This window comes from Paramisgurnus dabryanus, chromosome 1, assembly GCF_030506205.2.
Source record: "Paramisgurnus dabryanus chromosome 1, PD_genome_1.1, whole genome shotgun sequence".
NCBI classification, from domain to species: Eukaryota; Metazoa; Chordata; class Actinopteri; order Cypriniformes; family Cobitidae; genus Paramisgurnus; species Paramisgurnus dabryanus.
This window is the reverse complement of record NC_133337.1, coordinates 69025236-69050015: the sequence shown is the minus strand read 5'-3', so window position 1 is coordinate 69050015 and position 24780 is coordinate 69025236. Positions and strand designations below refer to the sequence as shown.

Here is a 24780-nt window from a genome sequence, read left to right as displayed (position 1 = left end):
AGAAAGAGATGCAAATGTTAAGATCTAATAGAAAGTAAAGGGCGTCAAGACCTTAAAACAAACTTTATGATCATCACATCATAGCACTTGTCACATTTATAATATCTGGAGCTTCTTCTCTCATATACAGGTATTTATCCTGTCTGTAGGTTTTTTCATATATTTATACCTGTTCATTTTACATATTGCATATGTTTAATGTAATGTATGCATAAATACAAAATACAATGAAGCCATACCATAGCTTCAATAGTCTATAAAATTAATAACTCAATTAAAAACAAGATTCTGTCTAATCAAGACTTATCTGTTGTTATCTTGTGGGCATTTTCACTTTAACATTATTAACTTTAAATTGCTCATATTTTAAAACTGTGGTGAGCATTTAGTTAAAAGCTATAGTGAGTGGTGTATTTCTGTACATTTTTTTCATCAAAAAAACAATATAAACTGAAAAACATGTATACCGTGAAATATTCCGTTCCGTGAAATAAAATGACTCATTCCGTGAAATAGATTTTTGGTCATTCCGCCCACCCCTAACTTGGACCTTAATACAACCTAAATGTTGTAGTGACATGAATCACAGCGCCCCCTAATGTTTAATTCAGTTGAATTTTATCATTTACAGTGTTTCTAGTTGCATCTTTAGTGATCTTGCAACTGTTTACTGTCTTGTTCAAAGAGCTAAATGTTTTAGAAGTGTAGGTTTTTGCTAAAAAAAAAAACTTGCATGCACTTAGAGGGTTTTGCAGTGAAAGACAGTCACAATTGTTATATAGCGATGAAATGACTAAAGTAAAAAATAAAGCATTTCAATTACTTACTAATAACCTTTTTATTGCCATTAAAGTGAAATTACTGAACATAAGAACAAGAAAACATATCAGACACACTTAGAGGGTTTTGTATCTTAACTTCTCATATATTTGCTGCATCTTTTAAATATCATCATTTTAAAATAGTTTTTGTAGTGCTTTTTTCGTAGAGCTACTGTACAGTGAGTGTTTGTGCACCAGTGGTCAGACTCTACTTACGGCTTGTCAGAAGCAATATTTTTATGGAAAGTTGCTGTTTTAGGGTTGCTTACTTTGGGTAGAGACAACCTAACATATACCCAAACATTTCTGCTTTTAGTAAGCATTGGAAAGTCCAATACATGTTTATGATATTCACATCCTAAAAAAGCCCTGATTACTAAATGCATGTTTTATTGTTAGCCCGGTGATTGTATGACCCTCCCCACACCTCTCAAAACCTTGCTCCTGACAATTTGTTTTTATACACAGATAAGTTGGTCCTAGAAAGGTAGCACATGTATTTTAGTAGATAATCACTTTACCTGGTGTTGAAACGGGTCTTTGTATATACTGTAAGTGGGTCTTAATCGCGTGACTAATATGAGGATGGTTATGGGGATAGGAGTCAATGTTGATTGTGGACACACAGCTTGGAAAAGGCAGTCTCGTGTTTGACAGGAAGTGCAATACTGACATTTGAAGCACTAATAAGATTAGTGGTCTAAATGTCTATTAAGTAGATATGTGTGTAGTGTATCACTGTATTTTTTCCGTACCGTATGTTCAAAGGGACCACATGGTAAACTTAGATAGCGTGAGTGACTGCCAACACATATGAATTAAGGGACAATGCTTGTCAGTCATATAGTGTAAAAAAATGCCTTAGGCACCAGGGAAAGTGTGGTTATGTTGGTTTGGGAAAGACACATGTTTCAACAAGAATATATATATATAATTTGGTTTCCCAAGCGAGTAAGATTACTTCTGTCAAATTCTTGGGTGTTTCTATTTTTTAAATCTGTGTTTATCTATGAAAGTTCAATCAAGAGATTTAGATTGCGATAAAAGTGAGAGATTTGGACATGTAGCCCTTTGTCAATATCTGCAATATTGCATTAGACCAGAATTTGTGTGGATATCTCTTTACCGAGAAGTTAAATGTAGACCCTATTCTTCTGCAGACCCTCTGTCACAATCCTATATGTATTCATCATCATACAGTGTGGTCACTCAAGACATACTGTAAACATACAGTGCTTTTCCCAGAACTCATTGAATGTGGGATTCATAGTGCTTGGACCCGTGTCTCTGAGGAGTTTCCACCCACCTCACACGGCAAAGAGGCACCGGCCAGCTAAATCAAGCCTTTCATACCCACAAGAAGACAGAAATGGCCATGTTGCCAAGTAATTGCTTGTCTTTAGTCCAGTTGCAATTCACTGAGCGTTTTCAAAAGCCTATGTTAAGAATAGGTTGCAATTATGTTAATTTGATTTTGTAATGGTGTCTCATGTAAATAAGCAAATTCTTTGCTGTTTAAGTTCTCCTACAGGCTCTTATCTGCTTTAGTGGTTATTAAATGCTAATTGCAGTCTAATATGCCTGAATATCCAGTAAATTGTGCTTATTAAAGGAGGATGTACGTCATAAGAATTGTGACAAATAAACTAAGTTGTTTTTTTGCTTAAGAGTTTATGAAAGATCTCTTTCATCCAAGTTTCTTCTAACATTTATTCTTGGTCATTCGGACATTACCAGATTAAAGCATTTCCATATGACTTATTATAAATTGACATACATCTGCCGTGTTTTTATGAGGAACCTGGTCCACCTGATGGCCTACAGTATGTGGTATTCGATGTACAGTATGTGTTATGTTAGTGTCATGTATGGGGACCTGGGCTAAAAATCCAATGATATGTTAAGATAGGTAGATTAAGTGAAATGGGACTAGATTTGGGAATAAATAGCTTTGGCGTTTAAATTCTGGGATAGTTCACCCAAAAATGTTCATCTTTTTCTCACCCTAATATTTTTTACTTTTTTGAGTTTCTTTATTATTTTGAACAGAAAAGAAGACATGTTGATGGTAGCCACACAATTGGTTTATTTTTATGGTTGGTTTATCCTACTAAGCAACCTAGACACAAGTCGGGGACTGATCATCTTTGGCTGGGTCGGCTGGGTGAGGGTGTATGATGTTGAAAGATCGAAAACTCCCAATGACCCCAAGTTACATCACTGATGATGTATCTAGGTTGCACCTTTTAAGTGTGTTTTAAATCTGGAAGTCAAGTGGTGCCATCAACTGTGTGGTGAGTGGTGGTGACGATCATTTTTTTTTTCATTTTGGGATGAACTATCCCTTTAATTCATGTGCTCTGATCTGATTAGGTTGGTGACTTCCAAAAGTGCTAATATTTGGTGTAACTCTCCAGACAAACAACCTCTCCAGTCTTTGTGTTTTGTTTGGGATGTTTTTGGGTTGTGACAGGTGATCTTTGTTGTCACTAAATATTTTTTCCCCTTCAGACTCGCAAACTGACAAAAATGGAGAGGCAGCGCTTCAGTGAGGAGGTTGAAATGCTAAAGGGTCTTCAACATCCAAACATTGTGCGCTTTTATGACTCCTGGAAGTCGACTGTGAAAGGGCACAAATGCGTCCTCCTGGTCACTGAGCTCATGACGTCTGGCACTCTCAAAACGTGAGTTTTTTCTTCTTCCTAGGATCTCTAATATCATATAAATGCCTCTTAAATATGCTAAAGTGTTTATATACCTGCCCGCTACTTAGGTATCTGAAGCGTTTTAAAGAAATGAAACCAAAGCTTCTGCAGAGATGGAGTCGTCAGATTCTTAAAGGACTTCATTTCCTGCACACACGCACCCCTCCCATCATCCACAGGGACCTGAAGTGTGACAATATCTTCATCACAGGGCCCACAGGAAGTGTGAAGATTGGTGACCTTGGACTGGCCACACTCAAACGAGCTAGTTTTGCAAAGAGTGTGATCGGTAAATCATTGCAAACCACTGAAACTCATTATATTTTAAATATTAATAAAAATATTCAAATCTTCCTTTTAAATGTTGACTATTGGTCACGCATATCCGTTCATTACTCTATCATTTATCATTCTGTCAGTCACAATCATTCCTTCTGTCATTTATTCAGCCATACTTTTTCCATCTCCAAGGTCCTTTACAAATATGTGGTATTACTCTGTACCGTGTCTAATAAACTTGTCATTACCCTAGCTCCATTGGATAGTGATGTAATGAGCAAAATTCATACTGTGCTTAACTGTGCTTAACAGGAACCCCAGAATTCATGGCTCCAGAAATGTATGAGGAGAAGTACGACGAGGCGGTGGATGTCTACGCATTTGGCATGTGCATCTTGGAGATGACGACATCAGAATACCCATACTCAGAGTGCCAAAACGCAGCACAGATTTACCGCAAAGTCACCAGCGTGAGTTTAATCCTGTCTGAAAACATTTATTTGGATTTATGCATATTGTGAAATTTGTATGAAATAAGACCTTTCTCTTTTTTTAATCTGAGAAAGGGGCCCACACAACAGTTTAGTTTTCATACGAATGCGTCTGTTTTGCTGGATCGAAAAGTCAGTTCAAAAACAATACAGAGAATTAGATTTCTGCAAGCACAAATGGACTTACTGAAAAACAAAAATTACCAATGATTTACTCACTCTCAAGCCAACCGAGATATACATGTCCACCATCTTTCACACAAACACAATTTGAGTTATTTTAGAAAATGTCCTGGATGTCTTTCAAGCTTTATAATGGTAGAAAACAGGGTGCATGACTTTCAAGCTCAAAAAAGGGTATCCATCCTTCACAGAAGTAATCCACATGCCTCCAGGGGTAAATAAAGGCCTTTTGAGGGTAGTCGATGTGATTTTGTAATAAAAGCTGATAGCACTGTTGCCTCACAGCAAGAAGGTCCCCAGTTCGAGCCCCAGCTAGGTCAGATGGCCTTTCTGTGTGGAGTTTGCTTGTCCTTGCACAGGCAAAAAACATGCAAGTTAGGTGAGATACTTGTGTATGGATTAACAAGTTCTAGCCATGAATATAGCCATAGATGCTGGTAGGGTTATAGAAAGAAACTATAATAACTAACTTCTAAAATAACTTAAATTGTGTTTGTCTGAAAGATGATGGACATACGTATCTTGGATGGCTTGAGGGTGAGTAAATCATGGGGTAATTTTCTTGCTTTTTTGCTGAACCATCCATTTAATGAATGCCTACATAACCTAAAGTCAAATTGAAGATCTTAAAATATTTAGTCACATAATTGACCATAACCCTTGTACAGTGTTTGCACCCTAATTTAAATCAACCTCTTACAGTGTATACACACTTTAAATATGGCTATTCATCCGTTTTTTAAAACTTGACAATCTGTGCATTCACTCTAAACCTGTCGTGACCTTTAATGACATTTTGCAGATAAGATCTTTAAACTATCTACATGAAAAATATAACTTTTTACCTTATTAAAGTAATAGTTTCAACAGTGTAATACGTTGTACACAAAAGTACAACTTTCAGACATAAACAACAATTTGCAGTAGATTGGGCTATACAGCTTTACATGTATTACAATTAACAACATGCATTCATATGTATTTTTAATTTTAAACACATGTCAGGAAACAATTTATGATATATTTAAACATGTACCTAAACTTCATGTATAGTAAACTGTATTTAGATGACGGCAATGCTTTTACTTTATGTTTGCTAAATGACGTGTATTGAACAAACGAAACAAAGCCTGCACTGAAAACTTGTTGAGTGTTAATGACAAATCCAAGGACCTCACCAAAGTGTAAATGAAATGGGCAGTCATCCAAGAATCCACACCTCACCAAATGGTTTATGGACCTTATGCTCCACAAATATTACGTGAGACTACAGAAAGTGTCAAGGGGAATGACCTAGCCCTGCAAATCAACCCTAAAGTGTTATTCATTAAAATCCTATTAGAAATAGTGTAACTTAACCATTTAAATACTTTTGTTGTTACCATGTCTAAATACAAAAACAGATAATAAATCAAATAGAAATATAGTCAGATTGACAAAATGTAACAGGAATAAATCTGATTAATCTTGTACTGTCATCAGCTCATCAATTAAATAGAAATGTTGTGTTTTATTTGAAAAGATTGCAATGTAAAACAAAACAAAATCAAAACATTGGCATTGAGTCAATGGGTCCACTTGTTTGTTGGCTGTAGGAACCATACAGGTAAAAAGCCAATCATAGCTTTGTAAGTCTTAAATGGACTTTAAGTGTCAAAGCAGCAACAAGGCAAGTCAAGAGAAATAGAGATAGTTGGGAGAATAACACAGGCATATATATATATATATATATATTTAAACATGTAAATTGGATACATATATAAACAGTATAATGTAAACAATATAAACAACATTGCCAATCCCCATATAACCTGTATTCACATTGCATTGTTTAAAATATACACAATACAAAATAAGCACAATGTATATTATTATGCTGACAGATGTTTTGTGGTTTGTAATATGTTGGAATGTAACCTTGGCAAGCAATTTTGAAGTTTTGGTCTTTCCCGTTTAAGCACTGTACAGTGTAACTTTTATCAACGCTAACCTTTCGAGCATGAAATGAGAAAGATCTTTTTTCAATTTCTGTGTTGTTTTAAAACCTCATGATCAAATTGATAAAAAATTATTTGAAGATTTATAATTATTAATAATTATGTAATGAACATCCATGAATCCATTATTAAACTTAGTTTTTATTAATGATTGACATATATTTTACATACAATGTATTTATTATTTCAGGGAATGAAGCCTGACAGTTTCTACAAAGTGAAAGTATCAGAGTTAAAGGAAATCATTGAAGGCTGTATCCGCATGAACAAAGATGAAAGGTATTGTGCGACTCAAACTATTTATTCCTTTTCAATACTTGTCACAATCCTGATCTGGAACAAATGCAAAAATGTAATATAATAGGTAATATATTTAACTGCTGTCATCATTATGTTTAGCATTTAGCAGTGATTGCCAAAGTTATAAATCAAGTCCACATTTTTCATATTTTAAAAATGTTATAGTTCACTTTATATAGTACAGTTTATGTGACTTCAAATCAATCCAACTGGCTACTACTGTAGGTATACCATCCAAGACTTGCTGGAGCACAGGTTCTTCCAGGAGAATAATGGTGTTCACGTCGAATTGGCCGAGGAAGATGACATGGTCAAATCCGGTCTCAAGCTATGGCTTCGTATGGATGGCACCAAGAAACTCCACGGAAAGTACAAGGACAACAATGCTATTGAGTTCCTGTTTGAGCTCTACAAAGATGTCCCAGAGGAGGTGGCACAGGAGATGGTGAGTTTCAGCCAAAAGTTATTGGTGGGGATTAAATTCACTTACGTTCTGCAAAGCTCTGCCCCAGGCAGATTTCTAAGCATAGGCCGTTGCTACACTGTAAAAAATGCTTGTGAAATCTACAGTAATTAACTGTGTTCATGCACAGCAAATAACTCTAATAAAGTTCACAGTGGATTACAGTGCATTCAGTGTGAAATCACAGTAGTGTTTTAAAACTGTAAAAATCACAGTAAAAAGGTATGTGCTGTAGAAAATCACAGTGAATAAAATATCCTGCAAAGATTCACAGTAACCAGCAATGTACTGTAGAGACTCACAGTAACCAACATTGTACTGTAGAGACTCACAGTAGGGGTGAGCAGGGGCGAAAGTACCATTTTTCAGAAAAACTTAATTTTAAAAAATAAAGTTTTAGACAGATATTTTTGCTGTGATCAGTAACTCAAGTGTGGACTATGAATTCCAGGTGAAATTTTGGAAACAAAATGGCCTTAGACTCTGTCAGCAGGGACGAAAGTAACACACAAGTGGTTCAAAAGTAACAGAACAGAACAAGATAGATTTTTGTGTTACACTTGTTTTTAGTAAATAAACATGACTATGATCTTGTTTATATGTATTTTGGTTAAATTTTGGTTTCATCAAATGTTTCTAAAGCAACCTGACAGTACAAACTTGAATTGTTGAAAAAAAACAAAAATTTTTAACAGTTTAAACACAATAAAATTAAATCAAATAAAAAAATATACATTTTCAACATAATGCAACAGTATTGGCAGTGGGAGAAGAGTAACAAGTGTTACTTTCATCCCGACAGGAACTCCTGACATTTAAACCCGATTGACTTTTATTTTTAAAAACTCTGTCTAATCTTATTCAGGATACACAAAATAAATTGAAGAAAATTATTTCTTCAATAATCTTTGTTGGGAATAGATTTTAAAGTATATTTATTATATTATATTTGAGTATTATGCTAGTAATGACAAATTAGATTTATTTTCTATTTCTTTAAAGGAGAAAGTCACTATGATTATTGTTTTGTCTACAACATGGTACACACAACATTCCATTAAATATGCTACCACACTGAAATAAATCGTAGGTTACACTTAATACTTATACAACTATAAATAAGTTTTCAAGTATGTCAACCAACTTTCACTAATTTGCAACTATATCTCAACTAACTGTCTAACTGTCCTTAGAGTATTAGTAGACTGTTAGGGTTAGGGAAGAGGGTAGGGTAAGTGGAATAAGTTGACATGCACCTGCAAAGATACTTAGTCAGTTGAATGTCTGTTGAGGGATCATCACAATAAAGTGTGAATAGATATTAAGCAGACAGTCTAATACTGTAAAGATTGGTAGGATAAGTAGTTGCAAAGTTACTTATAATTAGTAAAATGTCTAAAGTGGACTATCGAAAAAAAGTGTTACCAAATTGTATTGGCTGACTCGTCAATGTTGCTTTGAGTATAATTGGTTGATATGACTGTCATTCAGTAAACTGGCCAATGACTGCTGTGTGAGCACTGGTTTAGTTTGAACAAACTGAGGGTGCATCCCAATTCAGGGTCTGGATCCTTTTAAGGCCGTGGACTTTGAAGGCAAGGCTCAATATTTGAAGGCAGCAGCATAAACACCACAAAGTGAAATGAAATGAGACGGTCTAGCCTACGGGGGCATCACTTGCTTTTCCCGCCCACTACGCTTGTCACTGGGACACAAAAGCTGAGACCTATCAGACTTTTAAAAATATATATGGTGGCAGATTTTTTTTATTTTACTTTAGAAAATATAACACATTGATGCAGATTAAACTATCCAACAGTATGTAAAATTCACCAACCTTAGAAATATACAAAAGCAAAACGCAACACACAACATTGCAGCAATAATATTAATTTACATCACTAAAACATCATTTATAATAGTAAAACAGCCACAAGGACCTTTAATTAGCAAAATATACACTTTTATTTAACTACAGTTTTGAATGTTTATTTCAAAATACCCAGACTTCATTTTGAACTTTGGAATAGCCAAGGCTCTGAAGGATACATCTATGGATCCTCGGTAGGCTTTAACGATTTATCGTGCAAATGCGCGTTTTCTCAATTAATGAATTTGCATGAATTACAGTGAAATGCTGCCACATCCAAAAGCCAGGGGGCGCTCTCGTGCAGAAACTCCCTTTGTGCCACAGAAGAAGTAGGCTAGCATTGCAAACGCTGTTCCAGGAAATGTCTACAGGAATATTTATATTGCTGTTCTTCAAATAGTTTCAGGTATTTTCATGATAATAAAGAATATTTTGAATGATTTTGAATGATTTTGTTTTATTTTGAATGATTATGATTTTTGATGCATAATCAGGCAGGTTTTTTTAATGGGACAAGCTATAGCGTTACAGCCCTAACTCGGTTACAGTGGGGAAAAGGCCACAGTAAGAGGCTTTTATATGAAGGAGCCTTCGAATTGTGACAGCCTTCGTCACAGCCCGGTGATGTCATGTGCCTTCAGATACGGCCTTGGAAGGCCACAGCCCCTGAATTGGGATGCACCCAGTATGTCAGTTTAAAGGGCGATTTATAGTCGTGCGTAGGTCCGTAGCCTGTGCGTAGCGCTGCGTAGCCTCACAACATTTTTAACAGCGCGTCAGATCTACACGGACCGCAAGCGCTGTGATTGGTCCACCAGAACCCCTCCCGTCAGGTAAAAAAAACTGCCTCATAGGTATTTCCGTTTGAGACGGTGAAAACAAAGATGAGCCAAGTTGAGGAGTGATTTAACTCAAACTGCATCAAAAGTCGCTGTTTATTTACTTCCATCATTGCTGGTCTTCTCAAATTATACACAACAAGTTGCTGTTTCTTCTTCGTTTGTGGGTTAGCTTGCTTAGCTTCTTCTTCTGTGACTTTTTTTTGCTGCTAAAATATTTAATTTTAGAGAAAATACACATGGTAGGCTAATAGATACTTTAAACAGTATTACACTGAAATCATCTTGGCCATATGCTGGTGAGACATGAAAACACATAAGCCCTCTGAATGGAGAGCAGTCCCATAAGAGTTTTACCAGTGGCTAAATCTGCACACAGGAAATAAAATTGCACAGTTTCATCAAAGTGAAGTGTGTATAAATAACTTAATAAATAACTTTGTTCACATATATGATACATAATCTATAGGAAAAGGTCCATTGTTTGGAGTCATGTTTTGGTGATTCACTTAAACATCTGATAACTAGTCCACTCAAAGCTGATATTATTTCGTACTTAAATGTCAATACAGGCACGTTTAATGTAAATTAAACAATAATGTGTTTAAGCATGTTGAATAGAATTAAAACATAAATTCTAACTTTTAGTAAATCTTGTAAATATGTTTATTCATACTGTAGGATCCAGATTACTAGCAATTTAAATGAAAATAGCTTTTCAATCTCTTAACATTGTCTGTTGTGGTATGGTTTCACTGACCTTTTTGGGCATATTTTAATGTTACTTATACACTGTAAAATTAGGATTCTGAATTTAGAATCATTTTTAGAATCAATGGTTGTGTTGTGCACTAGAACTATTTATTTTGGAGTGAAAATATTGTAGACATAAATTTGTTTTGCATTTCAGATATTATACTTCACAGTAATATTGTGTTTAATAAGAATTGGAGGAAACTTACAGTTTACTTGTAGTGTACTTTTGATTCATAATTATTATTTTGTTTTATTTACAGATTGTACTGAATTATATTTAGTTATTATTTAGATTGTAACAAAAGTTTAAGATGTTTTAAGATACATTTCTTGGGAATTCATACTTTTTCATCCAAATTAAAATGTTATTTTACAAATGTTAGCATGCATTTATTGAATGTATTTGACTGTAAAAATTTTTTTTTTAATTTAGTACATATCTGTGAAACAGTAGCATTTTCCTTCAAATCAGAAAACTTATTGTATTGTTTTGTAATTTAGCATATTTAAATTAGATCATTAACGTTGTGACATGATCACACAAGATACATGTTTTACCACTCATTATATTGTGACTTATGTATTTGAGTTTAAATTAGTTTTACATGTTTTCTTAGCCATTTTATCCTTTTGCTATTTTATGTGTGTATGTCTTTTATTTTGCTTCGTCTGCCTGTCATGTGAGGGGTCACATGACATGGAACTTTGTATAAAAGGAAGGAGCAGGAGCACATGGTTAGCTGACGCTATAGCTAAAACAAGCGGTTGCTGGTGTGTGGAGTTTGTGTATTTGGGCTTACCTGTCCAGTTACGTTTTATGGACTTTGGATATCACTTTCTTGGATTTTATATACACGGTGGAAACTTTGCACATTTGGACTTTTAACACGCTTGGACTTTTATATTGTTTTAGATTTGTTTTTTGTATTTCCTTCTTTTAACAGTCTTGAGTTTTTAAATAATTGTAACTCAACCTTTAAGGCTGGCCATTACAACTTTATTTTAACATTGATGAATGTTTACAGAAAATAACTAACCAATCAAATGCTGTAGGGAAAACCACAATGAACTATATATTAAAAATATATAATCTCTGCTTAGTTACTTGTCAATGACTGCCAGTTAATTACTGTGGAAAAAATCACAGTAGTTACCTGGCAGCCATTGACAATAGTAATTTACTGTAGAAAAGAAATCACAGTAGTTAACTGGCAGCCATTGACAAGTAACTTACTGTGGAAAAGAAATCACAGTATTTAACTGGCAGCCATTGACAAGTAACTTACTGTACAGAAAAATCACAGTAGTTAACTGGCAGCAATTGACAAGTAACTTACAGTACGGTAAAATCACAGTAGTTAACTGGCAGCCATTGACAAGTAACTTACAGTACAGCAAAATCACAGTATTTAACTGGCAGCAATTGACAAGTAACTTACTATAAAAAAAAAACACAGTAGTTAACTGGCAGCAATTGACAAGTAACTTACTATAGAAAAAAACACAGTAGTTAACTGGCAGCAATTGACAAGTAACTTACTATAGAAAAAAACACAGTAGTTAACTGGCAGCAATTGACAAGTAACTTACTGTGCTTTTTCTAAAGTAAGTTACTTGTCAATTGCTGCCAGTTAATTACTGTGAATTTCACAATATGTTTTTTACAGTGTAGCACAATATCTCACAGAGTGTAGTTAGTATGGTGTCACACCCCAGGTACAATTTACTGTGAGCTTTTGGTTTGTTTCTTGTTGAGATCTTATCTCCAAGGATGCGGTAATATTTCTCAATGAGTGTCACTTTAAACACTAAGCACAAATATTTCCCTCAGGGATCAACAAAGTACATCTATTCATCCTGTGATACACCACAAAGTGTTCAAGCTGCAAAGCTGTAACAGGATATATAACAGTTGTTTTTTATTGTAAATGTTTGCTTTATTTTTATTACAACAATCTATGATAGGCAGGATTGGTTATTTTTTAGCACGATGCTAATGGTCTAATCCGATTCAATGGATTATGCTAAGCTATGCTAAAAGTGGTACAGTACAGCCAGACCCAGAGCTCAGCTGAATGGATTTCAAAACGGTAAAAATCAAATGTTTAACTGTAGGGAAGCTGGAAAATGTGCATATTTTCAAAAAGTGGAGTGTCACTTTAAATAGTGGACTTGCCCATTGCCATTTACTTAAAGACAAAGCCTGTTTAACCATGAACAAGCAGTAAACTAATTTGCAAAACAGTTTCAAGGGCAACATTTTTAATCATCAGGGTGGAAATGCATGAGGAGGGGGGCAGGGAGGAAGAGGAGGTCACATGACGATGGCAGAATGAAACTGGAGACTTCCTCCTGTCTGAAATCCATCTTTATTAGTTCAGATCGTCTTTTATCACTCAGTGCTTCTGCTTTCATCAAGAACAAATGAATCAGAACATGAACATAAGAACATGATCACATAATCTGACTTATATGCTGATATGGTATGGCAGGAAAAAAGAACATTGCCCTACATTGTTTAGGTCGAAACACAATGTTCCAGCATGGGGTGCAAGGATATAGGAAGTTATGTTCATAAATACAGTGATTACGTGCAGCCATCTCATACTTGCATGCTTCTATAAAACTTAAAGGTTTGTGACTCTGTGTCAATATTTGCAGAGGAATAATATAGTAACCAGTGCAGGCCTGTGCTAATATTTAGTTTGTTTAAAGACAAGTGCTTGTCTCATTGTATAGTTTTTACTGAGGAATCTGTTTGTTGGTGGTTCTGCTTTTGACCCATTTTTTTGACATTGTGCATCATATGAGTTGACACATCACATTACTAAATATATTATTTTGTTATCCTTGATCCACAATTTACATTTAGATCCACATTTCTGAATCGTGTCCACTGCTATATATGACCCCCCTGTTTTTTGCTTTTTCACACATACGTCAATGCTGTTTTTATGGCCAGGTGTGTGTTTATAGTACACTAAGTATATTAAGCGTTTGTCTTTTACAGGTAGTTTTGGGTTTTGTATGTGAGGCGGACTACAAACTGGTTGCCAAGGCGATGAGAGATCGCGTGACGGCCATTAAGCGCCAGCGCGAGAAGCATCGAAGGCAGGCAGAGGAGCAGCAGCAGCAAAAGAAGGAAAGAATTATTGAGGAGGAGTTTGAGCCTCCCTCACCCAAACCCATTGGTCAGATGCCTGAGAACCTCACTCCCCCTCCTGTACAGATTCTGCCCACTACTCCAGTCCCTGAATCCATGTGCTCTCCTGTTATTGCCTCATCTGATTCTGGGATAAATGGGACTTTTCCACCAGAGGCAGAGGAAACAGAGGCCGACCAGCACTTTCATATCCAGCATACAAGCTGCTCTTCAGCAACCTGTAGGCACTTTTTATGTTTGCATGATTGCAATAATGCTGTTTTTAGTGTTTACACAAACATCCACATCAGTTCAAAGTTTAGACAGACCTGACTTAAATGTAGCATTCAAACGTTTAGGGTCACTTACTAATTTTATATTTGTGACCCTGTCTGTCAAATCCAGGCTAAAGTTAGGAGCATCAAAATTTTGGTCACTAATTTCACATTTAGCTTTTTAATCTTTGACACAACCAGAGTTGTTTAGTACTTATGTATTTAGTTAAAATTTCCAATCATCTGTGCTTTATCAGAGTGTTTGTCTTGGGAAAGAATTTACTTTACTTTACTAAAAAATGTTCACTACATTCTAAAGCATAGAATCATACTGTGAATTCCTTTTATATTGCATGTTAAAATTAATTTAATACCTAATTACATAATTTTTTTTACTTTTTCTTCTTGAGTAAAAGTACGAAAGTACTTTATACTTAAGTAAAAGTAAAAAAATGTACTAGATGTTTAATGTACTTACAGTTTTTTTCGATTGCTAAACGCCAGTGGGCACAACTGGAGTCACATGTGCAAAACTCTAACTACAGTCTGCACAGCAGCAGTTCATGTGGACCAAACTCTAGTTCGTTTTTCATTGCTTGAACACAGTTTTCAAAACTTTACACACTTATTCCATGACTTTAACCACAACCTGCACAACACTGTGGATTTACAGCACTTTGTTCAAATGCTAACACACTGCTGTCAAAACTGTGAATCACACATTCAAAACACAATTGATTTCAGCCTTGTGCCTTTCAAACACTGCTGATTGCAATTTCATATAAATATAAATTCCAATTTCATATATATATTTCATTTATATATAATATTACCTTTCATGTACTTTAAGTTTCTACCTTTTTTCTCATTACTGTAATTCCGTAAATTACTACAGACAACTGAAGCAAACTGCTAATTTTCATTTACCCTAAAAAATTATGATGTTCTAAAAAAAATATTGTGATAAATCAATAAATAAATCATTCTTTAAAGAAAACATTACTTGGTGTGACATCACTGAAATTGTTAAAACTGTAAAGATATAAAGTTAGTATTTTGTGTATTGGTGTTTGATGTTAGTGTTTTTCCTCTCAGTGTGTTGTGAGTGACAGTGTGTGTTATCTCAGTGAGGGTTGTGTTTAGTGTTTGGCTGCACTGAGCTGTTTTGAGTCATGTGTTAAGAGTTGCGCTCAGGTGACTTTTGGTAGTGCAGACTGTAGTTAGAGTTTTGCACATGTAGCTCCAGTTGTGCCCACTGTCGTTTAGCAATCGAAAAAAACTGTAAATATTAAATATAAACCAAAAACTTGAAATTATGAAATGTAGTGTAGTAGAGTAAAAATTATGATATTATGCTTTGCAATGTATGTTTTCCATAGAAAAACACTGATAAAATACAAATAATTGAAAATTTACTTTTATGTAGAAAGTAAAAATACAATAGAAAGTATACACCTCTGGACACAACCTTAAGGAGCGGTCACATAATGCTTTTTGTTCCATTGACATCCATTCATTCAAAATGTTCTTTATGTAACGCAGGATGATTTTATCATCTTTTTTTGGATTTTCACAGACAGGGTTACATTTAAGAATATTAGTAAACTCATTAAAACTATGGAATAATAAAAAAGTAATTACAGTCCTTTTCACAAAGAGATTACGGAGAATACACAGAAAATGTGTCTGGGATCGTTTGGTTTTTAGTGTAGTCACACAACTATAGATTTTTCAGAATCTGTTTGTGCATTCACACACATACCGTAAAGATCCAGTAAAGACACATGACGTATATAAAAGCCTGCACTTGGTAGTTTTTTCCCCAGCGTCTGAAGTCTGCTAATAATTCAAGATTTCTCTCTTAAGAAACCATGCGCATGCATTTTTGTTTATGTTAAGGTCATACAGGAGCGCGTGACGTAATGTGCAATGATGCAGCTTCAGCAAGGATAATGACGAGCTTCCTGATTTCTGCTTTAGTCCAGTTTGCAGACATTTCTTGTCGTAAATGTTAATTTGTGTGTCATAGAGCTTAACGATATTCTTTTTGTGATGGCTCGCACATGCATTTTTGTTTAGATCCTTCTTTTTTAACCAGCGTTTTGACGTTTTATAAAATTCTCTGAATTATTGCCTTTAGTATTCTAACGTTGTTTTTTAGGGGTGCACCAATATGATCGATACCGGCAGGTATAAGCAAATTTTTTCCACAACTGCACGTTTGGGCGATTTTTTTAAAAACAGGCGAAGATCAGGGCAACAGTTGTTCATGGAACAATAGTAATCTCTTGCCAAACAAACATCTGTTTAGACAACCAATGACAGATGGGAAGTGCACAGAAAAAAAAACAGATAAAATATTTCAGGAATTCGGCTGCTAGCACAGAAATGACACACTTCCCCCCTAACTTATCTCTCTTTTTATTTCTGTCTCTTTCTCTGTGTTTTCCAGCTGACTGTGAGACCGATGGATATCTCAGCCCCTCGGGTTTACAAGATGGCACAGAGATTTCAAATGCCAACATCATCAGCTCTCCAACTGTCCCCACGCCACAGGCCCCACCCACAGAGGCCAGGTCCATCCCTACCACACCAATTCCAGCTTTACGTTTCCCCTCAGTGAGTTTTTACTTACTTAATTACAGTTTAATGACTCACTTAATGACAAGTTAAATGGAGGAGGCCCATTAAAACCCAATTTATGTAATGTACTGTTCCGGGATGTGTTAGCCTCAAGTCATAATGAACTTCAAACATGTTTCTTTTTAATGACAATCTGATGTTGTTTAAGCACTTCATGTAGCTGAGGACCAATTCTTTCTTTATTATAGAGTATTGCAGTGTCTGCTAACACTGAGAGAGGACCACCAAGCCCTTTCTCCTCACCTGTGGACAGGTAAAGACTTGCATGCTTTTCCCTTTATATTTGGTTGCCAGTTTAGTTAAAATTTAATTGGGTTGCTAGATTTCTATCTAGACGGATAATACCTTGGCTGTGCACATATCTATTTTAGATGGCAAAATAGCATGCTGATATGCGATTGTTGGCCTTTTTAGTCTGCAGTATGCTGTACTTTTACAATCATGCTAAAACTTTGTAGTCGTTGTTTAGTTTCAGACCCAGATGTCGAGTGTTCTTCCCCCACAAGGGGTATATGTAAGAATTGGTGTAGTCTCAGCTGGAGTGTTTGTGTGTGTGCTGTGTGTGTGTGTGTGTGTGTGTGTGTGTGCTGTGTGTGTGTGTGTGTGTGTGTGTGTGTGTGTGTGTGTGTGTGTGTGTGTGTGTGTGTGTGTGTGTGTGTGTGTGTGTGTGTGTGTGTGTGTGTGTGTGTGTGTGTGTGTGGGTGAGTGAGTGATTTGGTGAGTCTCGAGGGGGTTATGTCATCATCTGGAGTTCATCATTTTCTCTCATCTTTCGTAACAGAGCACAATCTTAGCGTCCTATAGAATAATACAGTATAAACACCACGTGCGCTTGGTTCTTGGACGATGTCCTTAGCGATTGCCTGCCATTACAACAGTTTTTCCTCTCTTAAGAACACATTCCCTAGCAAACAGAGATCTTTCAAAAGAGTCAGATCCTGCCAAGTGGTAGGCTGGCTATAAATGTTTGTGGGCCTACAGTTATGATTTTGTTTGGATAAAACTGAGTGTGGCATAAGACCTTGGAGACACAATTAGCTTACAGAAACAAGCTCAGAATGGACTCAGTGTGCCCACAGAGCTCCAAAGTCAAACATGTCTACAAACAGTACTTCAGCAAAGATAAAGCCAGTTTAAATACGACACATGTCTGCTTCTTTCTTTGGGCATTACGGTCGGTTTTACAGGAAATAACTGTTATATCTTATTGTAAGGAAGTGTTACTGTCCAGTTATGTTTTTCTGTGCTTGACTGAACTGACAAAAGCTGCGAGGTCAGAGGTCAACAATAAATACAGTACATAATACTGTACATGTTTGCTTTTTAACTAGTAAAACCTATTCATGGAACACTACACTCATTAAATGCACCACCATGTTCCCTAAAAGCACATTTTTATATGTAAACAAATAAGGGTGTTGGGATGTAAACACGTTAATAAAATTAAACAAATAGGAGTGTTAAGATGATGTCATACTACTTCAGTTTGCTTCATTTTATGCTAAATGGATCTTCTTTTAAAGTGGCAAACCGTACATTTTTTTCAGTTAAAAATTAACAAAAAGTCTTCTTACCTTGCCCCCAATTTACAACGGTAAGCTTACAATAATGATTTATAGCTGTTGGTTCGGTTTTCCTGGGAAAAAAGTGTTGAGTCTGTGCAAAACTTGCTGGCATTGTGTTATGATATTAAAGATCACATTATGTAAAATTCACTTTTACAAGGTGTTTGGACATAAATATATGTTGGCAGTGTGTGAACACAAAAAATCCCAATTAAACCAAAGCAGTCTTATTAGTCATGCTGTTTTGATTTTCTTGTTATTGTCACGTCACACAAATAAAGGCCCACCCACTGCCACTGACTGACTGGTTAATTTTACCCAAATGCTTTTCTAAATGTGTTTCTTTTCACATTGTAGCCTTATTGGGGCTAAAGATACTATTTTCTCTGACTCTTTTCACAGGAATCATATCTATTTTAACCAAAAGCACTTACTGATTATTGGTAAGGGAGAAAGGAGCTGTAGTTCATTTGTGTTTAAATTTACACACATGAAACCATTTGCTCACACCCAAATAGGAGCATTTGGGCATGCTATAATAAATGATTTGTGGGGTATTTTGAGCTGAAACTTTACAGACACATTCTAGACCTGATACTTGTATTACATATTTTAAAAATGGACATAATATGTGCCCTTTTACTATAATATAGGTTAACTTTTGACTCAGTGTATTCTGGTTATAAGTAACCCACTTCTGGCCAAAATAAACTTAGAATTTGATTACATGTCAGTCTTGCCAAAATAACTTGAGATGTATGATATTGCATCATCTAAGTAAAATCAACAGCGATTTTAAGGTGTTTGGTTTCATTCATTCGTTTATTTTATTTTATTTATTTTTGGGCTATGTTTAGATGTTATGTTTGCACTGACAGCACACATTTTGCCTTGTTTTAGCCTAGACATCTGTTGATATATGTCTTTTAAATGTAGAATTGCTTGCTGGGTCCCAACAAGCCACACATTTTGTTGTTAAAAGTTTGGTAGCAAACACCACAAATAACTACAGACAGTCCGGCGTCATGCACACGGAGATATGTTCAGTTTTTGGCATGCCAGAGAATGTAGAATATAAATCTTTGTTTGTTATATGTAACATGTTAATGCTACAGTAAATATGATCTTCTTCACAGTTATGCTTCCGATGTGACCTCAGGCTTAAGTGATGGTTACGAGGGCCAATCAGAGAGGGGGAGTAAGCAAGCTGGCAGACGGACAGCATGCAAACTGTTTAGGAGGAGGTCTCGGTCTCGTCTACGCATTACAGGGGTGAGAATAATGCATCATCCATTCACAATCTCCCAACTACCCCCCCACACATTTTATTTTTATTTCTCTAGTTAATATATCAATACAGAGATCAGTAAACACAGTGTTAACGGTAATAGCTTGAAGCAGAAATAATATTGCATGGAATTCAAGATGTTCTGCATTTTTGTGTCTGTTTGTAATCTTTGAGGGAAGTTTGTAAGGTACCCTTTGGCCATTGATTAACTTTTGAAAGTGTACAATAAAATATCCAACTGCTTTTTCCACAATTACATGATTTTTGGATAATTTAGACTTAAGGTGATTTTAGTGATTGCATTTTGTTTTTATATGAAGTTCACCCAGGTGCTGCTGTAGAGAATAATGAATCACTTTAACTTATCACTTTTCTATATGTTTCTCTATACAGCTGTCTGATAAAGTTGACCGAGTTGTTGAATGTCAGCTTCAGACCCATAATGATAAGATGGTCACCTTCAAATTTGACCTTGATGGTGACAACCCTGAAGACATTGCTGCAGTTATGGTAGGTTACTGTAGCCTTAAATCTTTAATACACACACACACACGCGCGCACGCACGCACGCACACACACACACATTGTCTACCTCTGCTTTCACACTTTATCATTGAAACTGCACATGGCAGAACCATACATTAAGTAAGGGATAATGTATAGGCAGCCGGTTGTTATCACTGAAATATGCCCTGTCAGTATGATAAGGACACAACGCAAAGCGTAGCGTCTTTTATCACACTGAAGGGGTTTATTTCACGTCTTTATTGGACGCACATTTGACATTATTGCACAAATGATCAGCTATAAAAGCTACAGTAAACAAATGTCCCACAAATCGTCATGATACGAAATGCCAGATATCACACTCATCGAACATGATTTTTAAAAATTTTCATCTCTTTTTTATATCAGTAATCCTTTAAATGAGTACTTGAATTGTAATTTCAAAGTATTTGTTTCACTTTTTTTTTACATTTACCACATCCTGGTAAAAAGATCTATTTATGGCCTTGAGCCACCTTGATCCTCCAAGTGAATGTTAGTATGGTGTATTATGGTAATGACATTTTTCAGTTTTGGAGAAATTGTAGGATAAGTCCAAAGCTAACAGTTTCCACATTTGGATGTCAGTTGGGCAGAGATATTTTGATCATAAATTGTCTCGCACAATATCCAGCTCACCCACTGTTTCAACCATCTGCTTTTGTTTGTCCCTGACTATAATTTGCAGGGGTGCAATGTAGATTTGTTATCTTCCTCAATGACAAAACTGATGCATTCCACATCATCATTAAAAGTTTTCATGTGTTTCGGAGGCATTGTGGAAATTTGCATAATGAATTCACTCCATAATGCAGATAAAAGATGAATGCACAAAAAGAGTATAAACACAAAAATGTTACCCTCCCAATAACTTGAATTTAACAGTGATTTTGTTGGAGTAGATGAATGTCAATTGTCTGTTTGGGTGTCAATGTGTATATTACCCTGTGTGTGTGTGTTTCTGTGGTGGCTTTTTGCTGAGATACAGAGGCTCTTTGTTTAGTCTCAGAGTGCTGGCAGCGTGTAGTCACTTCTCGTGTGTTATTGGTCGAAGCGTAAACACCCACTGCTATTAGCGGTGTGTAAAAGCTCAGCTTGTGGACGAACTTCATTAAACCTGCCCGAGAAGAGAGTACACAAGTGTGCACATGCTCAATTTAGGCAGTCATTCATTTTAAACAGTCAAGGAATATCCAGTTTGAGAAGTATTGCACAATCCCGGTTTCTTTATTCAGCACAGAGAGATCCCTTGACTGCTAATATGTACGACGTGCAGTACGTGGTACTTTGCTTCACCACTTTTTCAGAATGGATTGGTTGCTTGTTACACTTGCCATTTCTCTTTTAATTGAGGTGTGTTTATCCGGCCTTGATTTAAGTAATTTATTAGGTGGCCAATTTGCATATAATCGTACTATGTGAATCATACAGAAATTTACGATTTTTAGAAAAACAATAATGAAGCTCCACCCCTAAACCCAATGTCACTTGGGGCGAAAGCAGATATGAATAAAGATATGACATGAATAAAATATGCAAATGAGATTTATACAAATTAGCCACCTCCCAAAAAAACGTATGAATTGCTGTGAGATTTTTTTTCATAAATTTCTCTTTTGCCCAAAGGTGCACAATGAGTTCATCTTGCCCTCGGAGAAAGAGGGCTTTATTTACCGCATCTGTGACATCATGAAACGGGCGGAGTCGCTGATGAAGAAAGATTCATCAGGTCATCATGAAAGCTTCGGGGTCAATCGTCCATCTCATCATAATACCTCCAACTCGCTGTCTAGTTCCCAGGTGAGCCATCATCACGTATGTACCACTGAATATGCACATATAAATATACACCCAGCACTATTGGATACACTGGAATGGATTAATCGCTCATTAGAGTGATACTCCAGCCAAATATCAAAATTACCCCATGATGTACTCACCCTTAAGCAATCTGAGACACACATGTCCATCATCTATCAGATGAACACATTTGAAGCTACATTATTAAATATCCTTGCTCTTAAATGCTTTATAACAGTAGAAAACAGAGATCCGGTAACAACTTTTGATTAAACCGCTTTAAAGTGCATTCATCCTTCACATAGGTAATCCACAAGGCTCCAGTGGGTTAATAAGTCTTCTTCAGGTAATCAATGCGATTTTGTAAGAAAAATATCCATATTTAAACTTTATAAACTATATAAGTAGCTTTCGGTAACTACGCCATCTTGGACTCACGAAAGAGTTTTAGCTTAGCGTGTGTTGGTTGCCATGGGCATGTCGCGCAGTCCAAAATGAAGTTGTTACTAGAAGCTATTTATTATAGTTCATGAAGTTTAAAATATGGATATTTTTCTTACAAAATCGCACCGATTACCCACAGAAGACCTTTATTAACCCTTTGGAGCAGTGTACATTACCTTTGTGAAAGATGGATGCACTTTATGGGCTTTAAAGTCAGAAATTGTTCCCTGATCCTGTTTTCTACTGTTATAAGCTTGGAAAAGCAAGGACATTTACTAAAATAACTCCAAATGTGTTTGTCTGAAAGATGATGGACATATGTATCTCAGATTGCTTGAGGGTGAGTAAATCATGGGGTAATTTTGATATTTGGCTAGCGTGTTGCTTTAACATGGAAACAACCCAATATATTCAGACATGTTCAACAGGATTTTTTAAAGGTCAAACCAGGCCAGAAGGTGATTTGAGTGGCATGGTTGTTGATGCCAAACTTACAGATTTTAAGTGTTTCAGAAACTGCTGACTTGAAACTGGTAATCTCAAGCTCACCCATCTCTAGACACATATTATAGTATAATGGCAGACTAATTCAAGCACATAGAAAGGCAACAGATGACCACTTATTTCAACCAAGGCATGCCGAAGAGCATATCTTAACATATTGAACCTTAAAACAGATTGTCTACACTAGCAAAATACGGTGCTGGGTGTCACTCTGTTACAGTCGTGTCTCCCTGTCTTTTGCCTGTTGTTTTCCCTATAATCGTCACTTGCACTCCATTTCTAATAATCCTCCACTCTCCCTCACCTGATTGTCATTGTTAATTATCATCACCTTTCAGCAATTTCCTCATCAACTCCACAGTATGTATACCCTGGCTGTGTCCCAATTCAAAGGCTGCGACCTTCTATTTTAAGACCGATTGCGTCACGGCAGCGCGACTTGAGGCTGATAAGGACCTCCCAATTCAAAGGATGCTTAGAATGAAGCCTCAAAATGCGTCCTCATTTCTCTGCACTGTTAAGGATAGAACGAATGGATCCTTAACAGCCGAGGATATCCCATTGCTGTGTCCCAATTCAAGGGTTGCAACCTTAAGCATGAGAGTTTAAAAGGTGAGCACTCGGTCTTTCAAGGTGGAAGCCTCATAAGTTTGCGAAGAGAACTGAAATGAGACGCGGTCTAACCTTCGGGGACCCATAATTGGCGTCACCTGCTGCACGCGCCCACCGCGCCTGTCGGCAGGACACAGCAGACACGTTTCTGACTTATTAACATAAAGGTGGATCTGCCTCTACACAGATCTGCATCCACCCTCACAGCTGAAAGGGTTTGGGGGCTTTGAAATCGGACCCAAGAAACGCACGCAAGGTCCAACCCCAAAGTACACTTACAAATCAAGTTCAAATACATTAAGGTTTCTTATGAAAACATTTGAATTATTATTTACATAAAATAAACATAATACAGCCACACAACAAACTTATGAAAATATTTGAATCGTTATTTGCATGAGAATTTTTTAACGCAGCCACACAATAAATAAAAACTATCACCACAATGCTCACCACTATGATTCCCCTTATCTCGTGTATTAATATTTTTTTGTGTAACAATTTATGATTTGCAAAAATAACTGTTGCATCTGTGTAGATTAGATGCAAAGTGTATGCACGTTGTTCACGCTATACATTATGGTCAAGCATGCGCCCTTAAAATAGCATAATGAACAACGCGCAACGCGCCACTGACTTTAAACTTTTTTTTTTTGGTCAGTGGCGCAGTGTTTTTTGAAATTGCAAAATAGCATCAGGGATGGTTTGCGCCGGAACACGCCTCTTTATTTGCGCTGATCCGCCCAGGGAGCGCAAGTTCATTCCCTAGTTTTCCGGCGTGCGTCTGTGGAGCAAAATACGAATGATACATGCGTCACTGACAAAGTCAATTGCGCTGGGTGCAAGATAGGGACCTATATCAAATGAATCAACCTTAGAAATATACGCAACATAAAAAGAATAATATTAACACAAAACATAATTATAATACTAAAACAGTGACAGAAAAATGTTTTCTGATAAATACACTTTTATTTAATAAAGGTTTTAGTTGTCTATTTTAGAATATCCATCCATTGTATGCAGCCGTTGAAGACGCGCAATGACTCTTGGGATATCCTCGGCTGTTAAGGATCCATTCGTTCTATCCTTAACAGCGCGGAGAAATGAGGACGCATTTTGAGGCTTCATTCTAAGCATCCTTTGAATTGGGACGGCCTTACTGGCCTCAAGTCGCGCTGCTGTGACGCATTCGGTCTTAAAATACGTCCTTAGAAGGTCGCAGCCTTTAAATTGGGACACAGCCCATGAGTCATT

At 36.2% G+C, this 24780-nt stretch overlaps 1 protein-coding gene across 4 annotated transcripts in view; it reads left to right on the top strand.

Annotated features, from left to right (window-relative positions):
* wnk4a (WNK lysine deficient protein kinase 4a) overlaps positions 1-24780 on the top strand; it is a 67405-nt gene that overhangs the window by 24486 nt on the left and 18139 nt on the right. For all 4 annotated transcript variants that reach the window (XM_073815891.1, XM_073815889.1, XM_065253433.2 and 1 more), the window contains exons 3-13: positions 3333-3505; positions 3595-3815; positions 4118-4275; positions 6667-6755; positions 7002-7221; positions 13715-14087; positions 16574-16740; positions 16953-17017; positions 19466-19601; positions 20011-20127; positions 21790-21963. In XM_073815891.1, coding sequence (XP_073671992.1) covers positions 3333-3505; positions 3595-3815; positions 4118-4275; positions 6667-6755; positions 7002-7221; positions 13715-14087; positions 16574-16740; positions 16953-17017; positions 19466-19601; positions 20011-20127; positions 21790-21963 — 1893 coding nt within the window. The remainder of the gene's footprint in view (positions 1-3332; positions 3506-3594; positions 3816-4117; positions 4276-6666; positions 6756-7001; positions 7222-13714; positions 14088-16573; positions 16741-16952; positions 17018-19465; positions 19602-20010; positions 20128-21789; positions 21964-24780) is intronic.